Here is a 17,389-nt window from a genome sequence, read left to right as displayed (position 1 = left end):
CCCGAGGGGGCGGGGCCGAGGCCCACGGAAGTTCCGCTCCCGCAGGCCCTGCCCCGCCGCTTCCGCTTCCGGCCCGCGTCGCGCCTGCGCGCTGGCTCCTGTGGTCAAGGCCGCCTGGGATTCCGCTCGCTACGCGGGTCTGGTCGTGCCTCCGGGGCTTCACCTCGGACCCTCCCGGCGTCCTGACCCGGCGCCGCGCAGAGGGGCCGGCCCGGTAGGCGCCCCCACCCGCTCGGCCCCACGACCTCCTGGGTCCCCGCCCGCCGTGGGGACCTCGGAGCGCAGGCCCGCTGCGTGCAGACGCGAGGCGGAGCCCGGCTGCTCCGACGGAGGGTTAGGGCGGGGCCGGGGCTGCTGGAGAGGAATCACACAGCAGGCTAGGGAGGGCCTGGGGGAGCCCCCCCGGGTTTATTAGTGTCGCATCAGCACCTTAAAATAGTCCACGTGGTCACATATGTGACAGATTAGAATCTGTTTCCCAAAAAAGCTATTTACATTAATTGTTTTCCATTAAAAAAAAAACTAGCAACACATACATCCTAGAAACCAAACAATGCACAATGACCTGGATGGGGGTCAGAGCCCCACGGAAGGGGGCCCCCGAGCTCGGCCCTCAGGCCCCCGCCCGGGACTCTGCTTCCTCTCCACCTTACCAGAGGACAGCATAGGTCTGGGGAGGGGGTCGAGGAACAGGTGTAGGGATCAGGCAGCTGGCCTTCCTGTCTGGGAGTGAGGACAGTGCAGCAGTGCAGCAGTGCTGGCCCTGGCCACTCTGATCTGCCAGTCTTTGCACAGAGATCCTCGGCTCTGGGTCCAGAAGCCCTCTCCTCCCTGAGCTATGGCTGTGACACTGACTCAGGACACCAGCCTACATGCTCGGAGGAGATGGTGACCCATGGGACCAACATGAGGTGGGAGGAAGCAGTGGCCCAGATACAGCGTGGGAGCTGGCCTCCACCTGGCCTCGGTGAGGCTGGAACCTGCCCACACGACGCCACCAGGCCACTAGGAGCCTGGCCTTGCCCAAAGGTGACTTGGTGGCTTAATCTTTGGTCACCCAGTGGGCTGAGAAGCCCAGCTCTAAGGGGGCAGCTCCAGTCCTGTGGGCCCACAGTCTGGGGCCCACGGCCCTCACACACCCCACAGGGCCCCCACGTGCTCACGGCTGCAGTGGCTCAGTCACAGACAGCTTTGGCTTCTGCGTCATCTTCCTCTGGGGGAAAAGTGCTCTTACACATCTCCTCAGAGCAGCTCCATGAGGTAGGCAGTAGAGAGGGACCCCTCGTGCAGCCGACATGGGCACTAGGACACTGGTGTGTGCAAGCCCAGGTCTGCAAGCGAGCTGATGGCTGGGCTGGCTGCGTAGCCTTCCTGGCCCAGGAACGGTGTGGCAGGCGGGCCCTGCGGCATGGGGTGGTGGTTCTGGGTGTCTTCTTGTGTGTCCAAGGAGACAGCCACGGGTGAGGCCAGGGAGGGCATGAGGATAGCGGGGGTGGGGGGTGGGAAGGGGACCACTCACAGCCAGGGTGGACGGGACCCACTCTGGCCCCGTCCTCTAAAACTAGGTCTGCAGCTGGAAAGCTAAGTCAAGGGCGTTTCCCTGGCACCTCCTTCCTGTTGAGTGTGACCTTTAGAAGGAAACTTGAGGACCAGTGACCTAGGCCCTGGATGAGGGCGGGGAGGCTTCCCGAGGGTCCATCAGCTCAATAGACTGCACCTTCACCCAGGTCCTTACCAGGGAGGCGCAGGGCCCCTGGTCCAAGGTCCAAGGCCCAAGGCCTGACTGTCAGCTAGATGCAGGTCCCTCGGCCATGGACACTCGGACCCTGTACAGCCGCCTGCGGGGAGGAGGTAAGCGGGAAGGGCACAGGTAAGGAAAACGGGCCATGTTTCACCACCCCAGAGCAGGGACCCTCTGTGCCGCGACCCTCCGCGCCACGGGCTGTTGGAGAGGCCTGTCGTGCAGGGGAGCGAAGAAGGTGTGCAGCTTGTCCTGCGTTTGGCACTGTCTTTCTGAGCACGGCCTGTGTGACTCTCAGCCTCAGGAAACCGACCACCATGGTCCTACAGCCAAGCTGCCAAGGGGCAGGAGCTGGTGGGCTCTCCTGCAGATACCTGGGGTACAGGGTTGTGGGGGACTGGGGACACCTCCCCGCTTGCTGTAGGAAGGTGGAAGGTAGGGCTGCCATCCCCTATGGGACCCAAACCCCAAACCTGGCTCTGAGGAGCCTGGCCTAGAGAGATGGGTCCCCTGGCCCTGTGAGGTGCCCCAGCTGCACCCACGGCTTGAACGATGCTGGCCCCTATGGTTTGGCCACCTTGCCTGAGCTTTCGTAGGCCACAGTTGTGTTGCAGGTGACATGCACCCGTTGCCTGGCCCAGACACCTCCCCCAAGGCAGGGCCACGGTTGGGAGGCAGGAGGCAGCCACCGTGCTTGCTAAATTCAGGGTGGAGACCACTAGCAGAAGCAGAGGGGGAAGCGAGCCCTGTGGGTGAGGCGGGTGTTGGGGGCCGGGACACAGCAGCCTTAAGGGGCTGCTGGGACTTCAGAAGAGCAACGTCTGTTTGGCAGCTACATTATAACATGTATTTAAAAGCATTAAAAATATCCGCTACTGTAAAACCTCCACTGCCCCAGGCGGCTGGAGTTTACTGGGAACTCCAAGTGGACCCGGGGTGGGGCAGACTGGCCTGTGTTCTGCTCAGGAAGCCCCCAATAGAAGGCTGGCCTTTGGGCACCCAGCTCGGTGCCTTGGGGGGGGGGGTTCTGTGTGGCTGCCGACCTGACCCTGGCTCCCTGAGGAAGCACAGACCTGGCTTTCAGGGAGGACAGGACCCAAAGGCAGGAACCCTTCTTGCTGGGGGGCTGAGGAGCAGGGGAGTCCTGAGGCCCAAACACACACACCTCCCGCAATTCTCAAGTTCAACACTGTCCCCCTGACCCCCCGCCCCTGCCAGAACGTTCTGGTTAATAAGCAGAGCAGTTACGGGCTCCCCAGGGGGACCACCCCGTTAGTTTCCAGGTTGTGAGCACATCCATACTTAAGACTGTTTCTCTTTGTGTTTTTAAGGGTCTGTCTCTGTAGTAAACTGAAACGTTAACAGAAAAGCAGCTGGGCCCTCCTGACGCGCGGCTGGCTGTCGCAGGGCTGCAGGGTGGGGAGCCGGCGGCCCCTGGGTGGGCGGGGCTAGAAGGTGGACTTGGAGTGTCCAAAGATGCAGATGGGGAAGTGCTTGACGTGCGAGGACCACTGGGCCGCCAGCTGGAAGAACTTGACGTCGCTCCACTCCACCCCGTCAATGAGGACTGTTGGGGACGAGACCACCTGAGCCGCCGGCCCTCCTGCAGGCCTGCCTGCCACCCCCGGGGCTCGCTGCTTCTCGCTGGCCCCGAAGGCGGAGGTCTGGGACAGCCCAGCAGGCCCGACGTCAGGGGAGGCGCTTGCCCACACCCCCCGTCCCAGCAGGGTCTGGGAACCAGGTTTAAAACACCCTCCACTTAAACTGGAAAATCAGCAGAGGACGGGCAGGGTGGTTCTTGACCGCTGCGGTCATCAGACTCGAGTTCATGACAAGAGAAGACTCTGGAGAGCCCCACGCTCTGAGTCAGCTAGTCTGAGATACGTCAGGCCGTCTTTTAAAAGAGCAGAAAGGACTGGGAAATTAGTTCTCAGAATTTGAAAGCCGTTACAGGCACACAAGAGGCCTCCCCCAAATGTGTTCAAAGTTTGAACTCTGCAACGTGCATCCCAGAGCAAACCAAAAGCGTTTCCTGAGGTGAATTTACAAAAGCAGCCCAACTTTGCTCTGGTTAAAACTTGCACGTTTTACGGGCCACAGGCCCTGCCTGGGAGGCCCCGTGGAGGGAGGCGGATGCTCACCCCACAGCAGTGGGGGCCCCGCGGGGGGGGGCGCTCACCCCGCGGGGGGAGGGGGCGCTCACCCCGCAGCATGTTCTGCTGGTGCTTGGCCGTGCAGATCAGACGGCTGATGCCCTCGATGCACTGGCTTTTAGACTCCACGTCCTTGTCCTTGGTTTTCTTGGGCAAAAACATCACTAGGAGGGAAAACGGGGTGCTGTCCTCCCACTGTTCCTCCAGGGCCGGGGGACGGTGGGCGCTGTGGCTCACCCTGGCCCCCAGACCCCACTCACCTGGATCCCCTTCTGTTCTGACCACGGCCACCACTGCCCGCCCACCACAAGGTCTTTGCTGGGGGCTCTGGTCAGAAGCGGCCCCCAGACCCGTGGTGCCCTCGGGGCTTGCACGGCTGCCCCTCCAATTGTCCCGACGGTCAGCCCCCCCGCCCCCACCTCACCCTTCTTGTTCTTCTCCTTGGTGACCACGGTCATGGACATGGTGGGCGTGGCCGCGGCCTCGCCGCTGCTGGGCAGCCTGCTGACCTGGAGAGACCGGAAGGTGCACTTGAGTGTGTTTTTGGTGGTGGGCGGGTCCTTCTTGTCCGCATCTCTCTTCCTGTCTGCGGGCTGGGCCGCCGTCCAGTAATCCACCTGCAGCCCCATCAGCTCGGCGCCGACGCCCTGGCTGTGGAAGACGAGGGAGGCTCACCCCTCCGTGCTGGGCTGACAGCAGCACCCCAGTGGCTGGCATGGGCGAGGAGGTGCCCGCTGGTCCCGTGCTGCCTACGCTCAGGGGACCGCCTGTGGTGGCTGACCAGCAGACGGGAGGCCGGGGCTGCTGTGGGGGTGGTCCTGGTCTCTGGGGACAGGCGGGTCTGAGCCAGTCTCCCTGGCAGAGTCACAATGCTGGGGTCATCCAGGAGGGTCAGGGCCTGCCACCCTCCTGCCCCTCCGAATCTGGAGGGCCACAGCCAAACACCCCCTCAGCAGTGTGGCCCCAGGAGCGTCCCTGTCGCCCTGCAGCCATTCTGCCTGGGGAGTTCTGCTCCCAAGAGGCCCAAGGGTGGCTGAGGGCCGGCGGCCGTGACACACCGTTTCCTACGTCTCTACCACCCTGCTTACGGGCTCTGTAGTTTCTATCCCCGGGGTTGCCGGGGGTGAGGCCGGGGGCCACCAGGCCCGTCCATGGAGTGAGTCCAGTGCCCCCCCCAGACAGGGCACCTTGTCTGAGAGCCACCCCCATGCCCTCCCCCAGGCCGCTGAGCCCCTGCTTCCTGGCGCCCTGGGGTATGGTCAGGGACCACGGGTAGCTGCCAGTGACCTTCAGCACTGGGGGACGGACAGGAGCCGCTGGGCAGCATGTCCAGGGAGGGGAGCTGCCTGCATGGCTGTGTTTACCTGGGGGAGGACAGGCCCCCGCTCACCGACGGGGAGGAGGGTGGCGTGGGCGAGGCTTCCTTGGCTGCAGGAGATGTGGACGGCGGGGTGGACGAGAGGGCGCTGGGGCCCGAGGGGGCTGCGTCATCCGAGTCGCCTTTGGGAAGGAGTCGGGGGCAGCGCTGAGCTCCCCCGAGATTCTGCCCTGAGTAGCCCAGGCCCTCTGGACCCCAGACCTGGACATGGCAGGGAGGCCAGGCAGCCCCGGGGTCTGGGGAGGGCATGTGTGGGGAACAGGAGACCGCCACCCCAATGGGGAGGGGCTGCAGGGCATCGGGCCGGGTGGCCACACGCACGGCGAGCAGCAGCACTGCAGTGAGCTGGCCCTCCCCGGCTGAGGCAGGACCCTGCTCACAGGCCGCACTGAGGCTAGCGGCTGGGGGCTGCCCCTGCCCTCCAGCACCCGGCGCCTAGGGCATGGAGGATGGGTTACCTGACGTGGCAGAAGACGGTTCCACTATCCCAACCTTCACCACCTAGAAGGCAACAGGCCGCTGCTGGCCGTGGCGGGTGGCAGTCCCAGCCCCTGGCCCATGTGCCGGGGCTCCAGCGGGCGGGACCTGCCCCCTGCTACTGCCCACCCACCACGGCCCCCACGCAACACAGGAAGAACAGCGAGTTCTAAGAGCACAGGGATTTAAAGGCAAGCCCTCAGCACAAACTGGGGAAAGAGGTTCTGGAATGTATCAAGTTAATGCAAAACCGGACTGCTTATAGTATGTTCTGGCAGATCTGCGGTTTCCCAAGCGGGTGGGGTCGGCCAAACGGCAGACGCAGTGGACACGGCAGCTGCCCACCTGGGGTACTCACCCCCACGAAGGGAATGAACTTCTGAGAGGACTCTTCGTCGGGGCTAAGACAAGGGAGAGAGACAGTCACCGCTCTCCCAGAAGGACAGGCGCTCTGTCTCTGAGCGGCCGGCACTTCGCCAGCCGCCTGGCGGGCCCTGCCCAGCCCGTGCCTCGCCTGTGCCCTCCCACAGCGGACCTGGCTGGGCCCGACCCGCAGGTCTCTTCCGACATGCAGGAGGCAAGCGCATCTCTGCACCCAAGGGTCCAGAGGCCCGTGGGGGCAGCGCGGAGGGTAAGGGCGGGGCCTCGCCAAGGGGCCTGCTTTTTCACCAGGGCCTGGGCTGGGGGTGGCCAGCCAAGCCTTTCTGTGGGCCCTGCAGGCCAGTGTTTCCCGCTCAGCCCAGGAGAGAACTGGCTGCCCCAGGACACCCAGAAACAGCCTAGGCCTCCTCCAGTGACTGGCATGTGGAGGTCTCCTCCCAGCCGGTCTGAGTAAAGTTGGTGCCAACTGGGGGGCCTATTTCCACGACTCTGGCCTTGGTGATGGGCTGCACAGGCCTTGTTCTAACAGAACAACGCCCAAGAGCAGCCCGAAGGCCAGACCAAGGCTCTCCGGCTGTGCTGCTGTAATGAGCCAATGGGCCCTGCACAATTTCTAGCAGAACTGTGGTCTTGCTGGAACCACCGGTCACAGCCGTCCACCGTGAAGGCATCCAGCGTCCGAGGGCCCTGGGCGCGGGGCATCGGCAGGACCTGAGGGGAGGCAGACCCCTGATTCTCTTCCTCCTCCTACTCCCAGGCCAGGGCTGGCCCCGGGCTCATCGTCTCTGCAGCAAGCTGCCCGCTGCCCGGTGTCTGCCTTGGCCTGGGCTCTGTCAGCAGCTGGAAGAGCTTCCTTCTCTGCCTTCGGGTGGGTCCACGGGGTGGGGCGGGTCCTGGCCTTCTGCCCTTCCCCAGCCACAGGGAAAAAAGGTGTGTCCTCGCCCTGCTTCCTTGGCTGGTGGCTCGCAGCCCTTCTCCCAGCTCCGCTTCCTCTGTTTTGTGGAGCCAGAGCCTGACGTCAAGAGGATGACTCTCTTGCAGGTGACTCCACACGTGCAGGCCATGCAGGGGGTGGCCCGGGAGTGTCACTCAGGGAGAAGCCTCTGCCCCAAGCAGGCCTGGTGGGGGGGCCCAGGCCCAGCTCCTGGGACCAGGAACCCCACGTCCCCGGAGCGTTGGAGGAGGCCCTCCCTTCTCTGTCCCTGCGGAGGACAGTGGCCTGCGCCTGGCTGACACTCCCCGTTAAGTGTGGTTACAAGCTGGACAAGTGGCCCCGGCCCAGGGGCCAAAACATAATGCACCTGCACCACGCACAGCACCTACAGTGAGGGGACAGCAGCTGGCAGGACCTGCTCTCCCCTGGGTGCCACCTGGACATGGGGACCCCCCACCTCTGCCCCAGCACCACCCAACCCACTCCGCAGGAGACCCAGCAAATGTTTTTGGATGCAAGAATCTACAGATTCGGTCTGTCCAAAGAAAGTAACCAAATTCTTGGTCTTTCTCTCTTTCCTAAGCAGAATACAATTAAAAAGAAAAAACTTTCTTTTTCCATTTCAAGTAGAACAATCTAAATCCTGTGCCCAGGCGTGCTCCTGCACTCGAGGTGGCAGGAGGCCCCGTGGGGTCCCCCGACCAGTGCACGGGAGGCTTGGACCCCCAGGGCCCTCACCCTCAGGGAGCCACCATCCCCATGGCCCTCCCCAGCAGACGGCAGGCAGGGAGGCAGACGAGGGCCTCAGGGGCGGAACTCGGGGGACTCTATGACCCAAGCAACAAAGCCAAGCCGTGCCTCGGGGCCATGCAGACGACATCCAGTGCTCGGCACTGCCCGGCGAGACGGGGGTGACACCAGCTGCTGCTGGGAGCCCTCCACCTGGACCCTGTGTGTGTGGGGCACAGGTGTTCTTGGCAGGGGTAGTGGTCAGAACTCCTACAGCTTGAGCCCACCGCTCTGTGATGAGGAGCCCTGGGCGAAGGGGTGGTGCGGGACGTGCTCTCACTTCACATCCAGGGACGCAGCCCATACGAAGCTGGCCTGGGGAGCTGAGCGGCCCTCTAGGCGTTGCCCGGGGGACACACGATAAGGTCTGACCTCAGGCAGGAGCTGGTGCAGTGCAGGTAGGATCCTTGATGCAGAGGGACCAGGAGGGCCATGCCCACCGCCCACCCTCCCCGGCATCCCCTGACCCCCCAGGGTGGACAGAAGTGTGTTCTCTGTCATAGCAGACAAAGGCTGACCTGCTCTCCGGCCCTGGGCTCCAAGGGCAGACAACACGTGGCCCTTCCCCGAGCTCCACCCAGGACAGCTGGAGCCCCACCCCCCACCCCCGGTGCTGGTGTCACCACTGTAACGCAGAGGCGGGGGCAGGAGGCTCAGGGCCTCCCAAGCCCTGGCTTGCTGCTCATAAGAGCCGACCTCGGGACAGACAGAAGCTGCGGCCCAGGCAGCGAAGCATGCTGTGGGCTCGCGGAGCCATGGCTGAAAGGAGGGGAGGGTCGCAGGCCCACAGGGCAGCCCGAGGGGTCCGCGGGGCACACTGGCTGGTCTTTCTCTAGCTCCGTGAGGCTTGTTTAGCAGGATGTTTGAATGGGCTTAGACTCCTCCTCCTGGTCTGTGCCGGGGCCCAAGGAGCCTCCTAGGGGGCTTTGCTGGGAGAGCAAATAACCCAAGGCCCCCTGCAGAGCAGGGCCCTGAGGGAGAGGCCCGGGCAGGGCGCCAGGTGTGTGGGCAGTGCTGGGACCGCCCAGGGCATGGCTCTTCACGTGTGTGTAGGGGTCTCAGTGGTCTGGCCAGCCATCCAGGTAAGCCACAGAACTTTGCTGGGAATCCCCCCCAAGCTGTGCTCTGCCACTCTGTGGGGGGCCTAGAGCCAGGCTCGAGCCAGCCACTGGCCACTATGTCACCCTGGCCAATTCCCCATCCCCTCGCCTTGCTGTCCCCTCCCGTCCCCCATGCAGCTACTGGCATGTGGGCCGGTGAACAAGTACGACGACGTCCGGGGAGTGAAGCCCACACTCAGCAAGGGTGGTGCCAGCGGTCAGTGGTCAGCAGCTTGAGAGCTGAAACCAGCACCTGCTGCTAATTTAAGGGGAAGCCACACCCCTGGCTTCAGAAACACAGCGACTCACTGAGGAGTTAAACTGGCCACTTCTTAAACCCAAACTGTGGACTGAAACAGAGCGCCTGCCCAGCACCCTCTGGGCTGCAGGCCTGGTGGTCACTGGAGCCGGGTAGGGGTGTGATGGTGCAGGCCCGGCTCAGGGCAGGGGGCCTGAGGAAGGGGCTGCGTCCGCTCCTTAGGGCACAGGCCACCGCCCGAAGGAGAAAGCAGGCAGTAGGGGATGTGAATCTGAGGACGACAACAACTGCTGACACTGCTAAACAGCCCTAAAGACCAGCCAGGGGACGGAGGGACCACGGACCCAGGGACAGCGGTACCTGAGGGTAAAGTCAAAATGCAAGTTCTTTCTCCTTTTCAGAAAGGCACCAAAGAGAAACACAGGATGTTATTACGCGCTCAGGAGTGGCAAGGCGGCCCCCTAACGGGAGGAAGAACCCGGAGTCGTGCAGGACTGGCCGTGACACCCGGCAGAGGCTTCAGCTTAAATCTCTCTCCTGCCTTACAAGATGTTTAACGTCCCCTTCTTGGGAGCAGAGATGCTCCACGCCGCGGAACCGGCTGCAGTCTGCCTGTTCCTGAACTTCCCCACCCGGGAGTCCCTGGAAGGACTGCCCTGTCTGAGGCCTGTGCACCCAGCTCCACCCCATGTGGGCAGGTGGGCGGGCAGCTGGACCCCCGCAGGGTTTCAGCGACCCACCCGCGGCTCCTGGTTGCTGGCCGGCACTGGGCAGGACGAGAACCATGTCTCCCCGCCTGAGAAGTCCCGGCTGTTGAAGGAGCCTGTGCCCAGATTCGAGGGCGCAGGTCACTGCTAGGGGCCAGGCACCACGACCACTATCCTTTTAACTTTTATTGTGGGAAAATCCAACATGTACAAAAACAGACAACGCGACCACCTCATCCTAACTCCCACTCAGGATCCGTGAAGGGTCCCGGAGTTGAGGAGAACTGGAAGCTGCCTGGATCCCTCCCAGACATCCGTCCAAGCCCAGGTTGGGAACGGAGCCCCCAGTGAGCAACCCGAGGAGCCAGGACGCAGGCGGCTGGGGGTCGCCACCCCACCGCCACCCACCCAGGCCCTAGAGTTACCTCTTCTGCTTGTAGGTCAGCATGGCCTCTGCGATGGGCAGCTGGTGGGCACAGTTGGCTCCTGAGATGTACTGCGTGATTCTCGACACGATGTCCGGCGTGTCCTGCACTGCACGAGGAGACCGGGAGGGGTCTGTGGGGTGCCGCACTCTGCCCAGCTCCACCTCGGCTTCCCCGAGGCCACCCAGCACCCCAAGTTCAGGCGGCCAGGGGAGAGGGCCGCAAAGTCTCTCCAAATCCTGAAGAGCCCTGCCCCAGGATCTAGCCTCTGGTTAGATCTAGCCTCAGCGTCCCAGCTGAGGCTGTCCACTGACCCCTCGCCCCCTGTAGCTCAGGGACCGCTGTGGCCGGGAGGGAGGCACACAGGTCTCCAGTCTCGCCTCAGGACAGCAGTACGACCCCCATTCTAACGGGGCACGGTGGAGTGGAGGTGAGGGGTGTGGGGTCGTGGACGAGGTGGAATGTGGGTGGGAGGGGAGTGGGGCCGTGGACACCAAGGTGGGGTGGCATGGCACAGCTGGGCCAGGGCTGGAGCGGGCGGCGAGGCCCGGGCCTCACCAGCGCTCTGGGCCTCCAGCTTGTTGAACAGGTCTCTCCAGGCCAGGTCCTGGAAGAAGTTGTTGTACCTGTAGTCCACGGAGCCCAGGTACCTGGCCACGGGGTGGGAGCCTGCGGGCCGAGGGGGCAGCGTCAGGACGTGCTGACCCCCACACACCCCGCAGTTCTGCGCCGTGGCTCCTGGACCAGGCGGCTCTGCCGCTGCCTCGGCAGACAGCCCACCCGGCCGCGCCAGGGTGTGTCCCGCGGACCACACAGCCTCGGATGCGGCGGGTCTCGCGCTGTGGGGAGGGGTCTCCTCTAGGCCTCGCCTCGTTCTGGCAGACAGAGTTAAACCACACAGAATTTTGATGACTTAAAAAGATCAATAACTAATCACTGCTTTGCATTTCTGACAACAAACCGAAATCAGCAACGAGTTATCCTAACTGTGGGGCCCTCGGGGTGTGGACATCTCTGGGGCAACCATGTTGCAGGATCAAGCTCAGCAGCATCCCCCGCGTGGCGCTGGCCCCTCACCCAGCGGGATGACGAGGAAGCGCATGTAGCCCAGCCAGTCGGGGGTCTTGTGGGACAGCTGCTCCACGAAGAGCCGCAGGATGGCGCTGAGGTAATGCTGTGCTCCCGCCACCGCGATCTTCACGGGGGTCGGGGGCTGGGAATTGCAGTTGCAGCTGCGGTCGGTGGCGGCAGGACGAGAGGGGACAGACACCTCAGGGAGCCGTCCTCGCAGTGAGGACCAGCCTCACTGAGCCCGAGGGGGCCCCAGGGCTCCCCTGCTCCCCCTGAACTCAGGGCCTGTCCCACAGCTCACCACTATGATGGGGCCACTGAAACCCAGGCCTCCCAGACAGCGGGCGCCCCACGCAGGGTGGGCAGTTCTGCCAGCCTTGCTCAGGCGCCCCCAGCACTGCTCCAGCCACCCACCCAGTTCTGAGAGAAGACGGGGCTGCAGGAAGCCTGTGGGGCTACAAGCAGAGCCCCATGCAGGGTGGAGTGCAGAGGCCCCGACGGACACCTGGGCAGCAATGCCACTGGGCAGTCAGGGGCAGTGCAGGACTCACTATCTCTGTATCCGGGAGACGATGGTGCTGAAGGCCGCCTGGACGTCAGCCGCAGAGCACGTGCACACCACAGGGAGTGTGTGCCGCTGCAGGACGTCAGAGAGGAACTGGGAGGCAGGGAAGAAGGGGAGCCTCTGAGCCAGCCACCACCAGCCCGCCTGGGAGCAGGCCGGGTCAGCCATCCACAGCAGGCGAGGCTGGCCAGACACCCCCCACCCCATCCTACAGAGAGGAGGCACCGCCACTTCCCACTCGGCCCGCAGGGAGGACGCCAGCCCCTCCCCACCTGCCCCTGCCAGTCTGAGGTGTTGACGAGAATGATGTTCTCAGGAAGCTGGTCATCGGAGATGAGGATGTGGTTTAACTGGTCATACACAGTCTTCCTGGGGATCTGGAGACACAGGGCTGTCCATGCCCAGCACAAGGGGCGCCGCCCCCGCCCCCTCACCTGCCCCGCGACCCCCCAGCAGACAACTGGGAGCAGGGAGGGAAGCCCAGCCCCGCCCGCACTCAGATACACAGCCTGGCTCTAGACAGCGGCCCCAGGGCTGAAGGCACTGTGGGGCCACTGCAGCCCAGCCGGCCAGGCGGCAGGGCGCGGGGTCCGCCCCAGGGCGGCCCCGGTCCCGGCCCCTGGCAGGCGCCCGCCCTCCACAGCGCCCACACCTGCAGGTGGCTCCGTGTGTCCGGGCAGCGCTCGTTGTCCAGGCTATTGGCCCGCTCGTTCTGTGGACGCGCCGGCTGCCGCTCCTTCAAGGACGTGCTCCGGCCCCGGCGGCCAGCCTGCTTCCCCTCGGACCTGTGGGGGACAGGGCAAGCTGGGGCAGGCACGTTCACTGCCCAAGGGAAGGGGGACGCTCATCGGTGGGGACAGCTAAGAATGGTCAGTGTCAGCTGGAGGGCAGCAGGGCCATAGGCCACACAGCCCAACCTCAGGGGGCCCGGCAGCCACGGCCTAAGGTCCAGCCTGTGCCCTGGCCCCTGGGTACCCTAGTGGGGCCTCATCCACAGCTGCTTCCTTGTCCTGAGCAGGGCAGACACGAGGGAGCTCAGGGCCCCCTGTGAAGACAGACCCCCACCCTGGGACAAGCCCGGTGCAGGCCAGTGCCGGCATCCTGGCACTCAGGTAGCCCTCTGTCCTGACAAAGGCCTCTGTGCACCCCCACCAGGTAAATGCCAGCACCCAGAGCCACTGCTTCTGGAAAAATCCTGCACAGAAACCTAGGTCTGGCAGAAACGGGCTGACTCTCATGCCCAGGGCGGGGGCTCCCATTGGGTGAAAATCCAGGGGGAGGGTTCAATACTGAATCCTGGGTTCATGCTGGGTTTTATTTCTTGTTTCTCCTGTGAGTGGATCTGCACGGGGTGGCGGGGCAGGTGGTGGGCAGTGAGGGCGGATTGTGGGGTGAAGGACTGACGTGGGGCACACACACTGTGAAACTAGGGCGTGAGGCCTGATGCAGCACGTGAGTGTCAGCTGCCCGGGACTGTGGCCCCGTGGCTAGCCTTGGCAAGGAGTGACCCCGGGCGCCCAGGGAAGGGGCAGCAGAGCGGGGGCGAGGGCTGTGGCCCAGATCTGACCAGGGCATCAGAGGGCTGAAGAGGGCACGTGACAGACCCAGAAGACTGTCCTCCACCAGGAAGCCACCAAGTCCCCACAACTCAGACTCCAGCTCTGATGCTTGCTCACCAGCCGTGGGCCCCCCCAGGAGGCAGGGCCTTGGGGCCCCGGCCCTGCCGCCCGCCCCACAGAGGCCCCGTGCTGGACGCCACCCCGCTCCCTGAGGGCTGTGCCCACCTGCACGGGTGCTTGGCCCACTCTCCTTGGAGCCTCACCCGTGGGCCCCACAGGACCTGAGGGCCAGGTCCAGGAGAACGGGAGAGAGAGACAGGAGGACCGTCCCTGCCCTCGGAGCAGGCAGCTGCACCTCGGCCCAGTCAGACCTGCAGGTGGCTAGTTGCAGACGGAGGGGTGTGGGGGTCCAACGTGGACCTCCAGGGATGGGCCTGGAGACCCATGTATTTCCCCAGTGATTCTCACTGCGTCAGACGGGCCCTGCCCCAGTGGGGCATCCACACTCCCTCCTGCACCGGCCCCTGTAGGCATCGCCTCCCCAGAGCGGCCGGTCACCTGGTGGAGGGGATGACCAGGGACTCTGTCTTTGTGATCCGCCCGCTGGGTGGCAGCTTCTCGGTGAACACGTCCAGCGCAGGGGTCTCCACCTCCGGGCTCTCCTCGGGCTGCGCTGGCTGCTCCCCGGCGGGGGGTGCGCTCTGAGGGGCAGAGGAGGGAACCGTGGGGACACACTCCTGTGCCCAAGGGGCCTTGGTTTGGGAGAGGGTGTTCAGGCCTCTAACGGGCGGGCAGCTCCTGGCACGTGGACAGGGCTCTGACCGCTCCTGGGATGGGGTAACTCCAGGGGGCCCCTCATTGTGGTTCTACACACAGGCCCTGGGCAGTGGAAGCAAGAGGACCTGCCTGTGGGGCCTGCCCTGCCCGGTCAGGGGTCAGACCCTGAATGCAGCCTGTAAGTGGGTTCTGTGCCAGCCCACAGGTGTGAACATGGCCCTTTGCCTGCTTACGTGGGCCACTGAGTCGGAGATGCTGTCACTTGGCTGCTTGCCTCCCAGGGCCCGCGTCCTCTCGGGCACGTCAGCCTGTGTGGACAGGATGGAAAGGAGTCAGGCTGTGCTCAACAGGGGTGCCGAGACTGGGTCACCTTTGGGCAGGGGGTTCCAGGCTCACAGACAGCTTGGGGAGACCGGCTGGGATTCCTGACTGTGGGCTTGGGGTTGCCCCAGGAAAGTCACCCAGCTGCAGGCAGGGGACAGGGAACAACCCAAAAGTGCACTGAGCTTCAGGTTTGTCCAGCACTGATTCATGTGTAAGTGGCACCCCGAGTGACTCCGACAGGCAGAGAGGACCGGGACATCCCGAGGGTCCCGGCAGGAGTGTGGGCTGCCTGAGTCGGGGCCGCTCACCGGACTCGGAGGCTCCTTCTGGCTCCGGGCACTGTGGGTGCTTCCGATCTCTGTCTGCGAGCTGGAGTGGGACAGACCTTCGAAGTACGGCCTGAGTGGTGGGGACAGAGAAGGGGTCATTCCCAGTCCCCTCCCCATTGAAGGTGCAGCCACTGGGCCTGGTGGGGGGTGGGATGCAGAGCAGGGCCCCCACCCTGGAGGACCACGGCATAGGCAAGGACACTGGGCGCCCACTGCCCCCTAGCTCCTCCATCCACCCTCAGAGCAGCCAAGAAGACCTGTACCCCGAAACCCCATCCAATGTCAGCTCTAGCCCTGGAGAGTGGCCAGCATGCACAGCAACTGCAGGACAGCCCTGTTGGAAGGGTGTCCAGTGGAGCCCTGGGGCCCCACGGCCAGCCGGCAGGAACACAGGAGCACACGGACAGCCCAGTGAGGACGCCATCGCCAGGCACGGGCAAACCCAGGTTGCACGTCCCGCCCAGCAGGTAGCGACACGTAGGCAGCAGAATTAAGGTCCAGCTAAAATGAGGGGCGGGACTACTGACGGTAAAGCCGTGGGGGGGACGTGGTAACGTGACCACCGTGAGCAACAGGCAGGACTGGGACCCTGCTGGCCAGGGACTCACTCCGCAGGTGCAGCTGACGCCACGGAGCTACAGGCGGGGAGGTGAGGGGGACGGCCTGGGCCAGCCGGCAGCTGCTGTAACAGGGGCTGGTCGAGACCTTCTCCAGTGAAGGGAAAGGGAGGTCAGAGGGGTCCGCAGACTGAGGACCGTGGCTGCACATGCTGGCCTTGAAGCGGGACCCCTGTTCTATACCCACCTGGCCGAGCCTGAGACCAGTGCCCAGAGCCCCCAGGAGGCCAGCGGCCAACACCCTGACCTGATGTCAAACTCCAGGAGTAACTGGGCACCGGTCAGCGGCCCAGGGAACTGGTGCCTGAGGTGGGGCCAGGCCGGCACAGGTCTGGGAGGCAGCAGTATGGGCTGGGGGCACGTGACAACATGGCACACCCTTTCTTGTGTGTGCTTCTGTCTTACTGATGCTTGTTTTAAGAAGTTTGAAAACCAAAGGGTCCACAAACCTTCCTGACTCTGACTCAGACCTTCCCTCTTCCTGCCCAGCCCAGCCTCAGGGCTCCCCACCTTCCCCGGGACTCCTTTGGGGTGGACACCCTCTGAGGTTCCCAGCAGGCCTGCCTCTCTGTTGAACAGGGAGCCCTGTGGCCCCGCATGCTCTGGTCCCCTCCTGGGACGGCCCAGCCAGCACCCCCTGCTCAGCCCACCTCCCACCTGCCCCACGCCCAGAGCCCTGGCCTCCCACACAACCTCCCAGCCCGCCCCTCCCTCCCCGACCCAGCGGCCCCCACAGGGCTGACCTCAGCCGCCTCCTCACCGGTCTCCCTCTTCGTGTTCCCAGCAGATTCCAGAGAGAGATTCCCGAAAGCAAACGCAACCCTGCGACTCTGCCACTTCTCGCTCCCCAGGAGCTCTCTCAGGGCCTGTGTCCCCCCGCCCCCGAGGGCCTGCCCACCTGAGCTTCGGCTTGGGGGTGCTGAGAACGCTGTCGTCGTCCTCCATGTCGGGGCCACTGTCGCTGGGGTGCTCCATGTCCAGCGTGTCGTACAGGAGGTCCAGGTCCTCCTCCACCTCGGGGACATGCTCTGCAGGGTCCTGCTCCGAGTCCAGGACCTACAGTGAGGTCAGACGGGTGAGGCTGGCCTGACAGGAAGGGGCGTCTGCAGGACAGACAGGTGCACAGCCACCAAGCACCCTTCTTCCAGCCTTGTTATTCCAGACCCAGAGGTGTCCCTGGGGGACCTTAGGTCGCGGGGTGCTGGGCGCGGTGTGGCTGTCCTTCCCAGGTCACACACAGACACAGTGTGAGCCTTTGCGTGGCACCGTCACAATCGGGCCAGAAAAGGCTGCCCTCCCCAGGGCGCCCCTGCCCCCTCACAGTGCCCCCAGGCCCCGGGCGCCAGGTCTTGTGCAGGACGGCACAGAACTGCAATCACATGGCGGCAGCCTTCTCTTGCTCGGCGTGATGCATGTACGGAAAGGACGACCTGGGGCCGTTCTGTGTTTGCTGCTCCACACAGAGCTTCTGTGACCATCTCTCGTGGGACTGCTGGGCGTCTGGCAGGCATATTTCACTTTTTGAAGAACTGCGGGCCTGTTTTCCAAAGTGGCTGCACCATTTTCTGCTCCCCCAGCACGTGTGAGGGTTCCAGTCACGACACAGCCTCTCCAGCACCGATTTTCCGCGCTGACGACAGCCACCCTGCTGGGTACTAAGTGGTGTTTCGCGGTGGCCCTGACCTGCCTTCCCTGATGCCTGGAGGCGACGAGCAGATCAGGTGCTTATTGGCTTTTTGCATTTCTTTTTTGGAAAAATACCTAGTCAGAGCCTTTGCCCGATTTTCTTTCCTTTGCCCAATT

The 17,389-nt window shown here is 64.1% G+C and overlaps 1 protein-coding gene across 4 annotated transcripts in view; it reads right to left on the bottom strand.

The window, feature by feature from the left end:
- Positions 1 to 3,038: 3,038 nt before the first annotated feature.
- PACS2 (phosphofurin acidic cluster sorting protein 2) overlaps positions 3,039 to 17,389 on the bottom strand; it is a 54,711-nt gene continuing 40,360 nt past the window's right edge. For 2 of the 4 annotated variants that reach the window (XM_072963877.1, XM_072963876.1), the window contains exons 9-24: positions 16,485 to 16,642; positions 14,949 to 15,039; positions 14,550 to 14,624; positions 14,098 to 14,240; positions 12,633 to 12,765; positions 12,253 to 12,357; positions 11,967 to 12,073; positions 11,422 to 11,576; positions 10,903 to 11,013; positions 10,345 to 10,453; positions 6,108 to 6,150; positions 5,731 to 5,773; positions 5,259 to 5,394; positions 4,319 to 4,545; positions 3,945 to 4,058; positions 3,039 to 3,308 (exon numbers count right to left, since the gene is read on the bottom strand). In XM_072963877.1, coding sequence (XP_072819978.1) covers positions 3,190 to 3,308; positions 3,945 to 4,058; positions 4,319 to 4,545; positions 5,259 to 5,394; positions 5,731 to 5,773; positions 6,108 to 6,150; positions 10,345 to 10,453; positions 10,903 to 11,013; positions 11,422 to 11,576; positions 11,967 to 12,073; positions 12,253 to 12,357; positions 12,633 to 12,765; positions 14,098 to 14,240; positions 14,550 to 14,624; positions 14,949 to 15,039; positions 16,485 to 16,642 — 1,869 coding nt within the window. In that variant the 3' untranslated portion in view covers positions 3,039 to 3,189. Of the gene's footprint in view, positions 3,309 to 3,944; positions 4,059 to 4,318; positions 4,546 to 5,258; positions 5,395 to 5,730; positions 5,774 to 6,107; positions 6,151 to 10,344; positions 10,454 to 10,902; positions 11,014 to 11,421; positions 11,577 to 11,966; positions 12,074 to 12,252; positions 12,358 to 12,632; positions 12,766 to 14,097; positions 14,241 to 14,549; positions 14,625 to 14,948; positions 15,040 to 16,484; positions 16,643 to 17,389 lie in introns of those variants that run through there. The other 2 variants (XR_012073866.1, XM_072963878.1) reach the window with 2 other exon arrangements.

This window comes from Vicugna pacos, chromosome 6, assembly GCF_048564905.1.
Source record: "Vicugna pacos chromosome 6, VicPac4, whole genome shotgun sequence".
In the NCBI taxonomy this organism is placed as follows: domain Eukaryota; kingdom Metazoa; phylum Chordata; class Mammalia; order Artiodactyla; family Camelidae; genus Vicugna; species Vicugna pacos.
The sequence above is the reverse complement of the archived record's forward strand: the minus strand, read 5'-3'. Positions and strand labels throughout refer to the sequence as shown.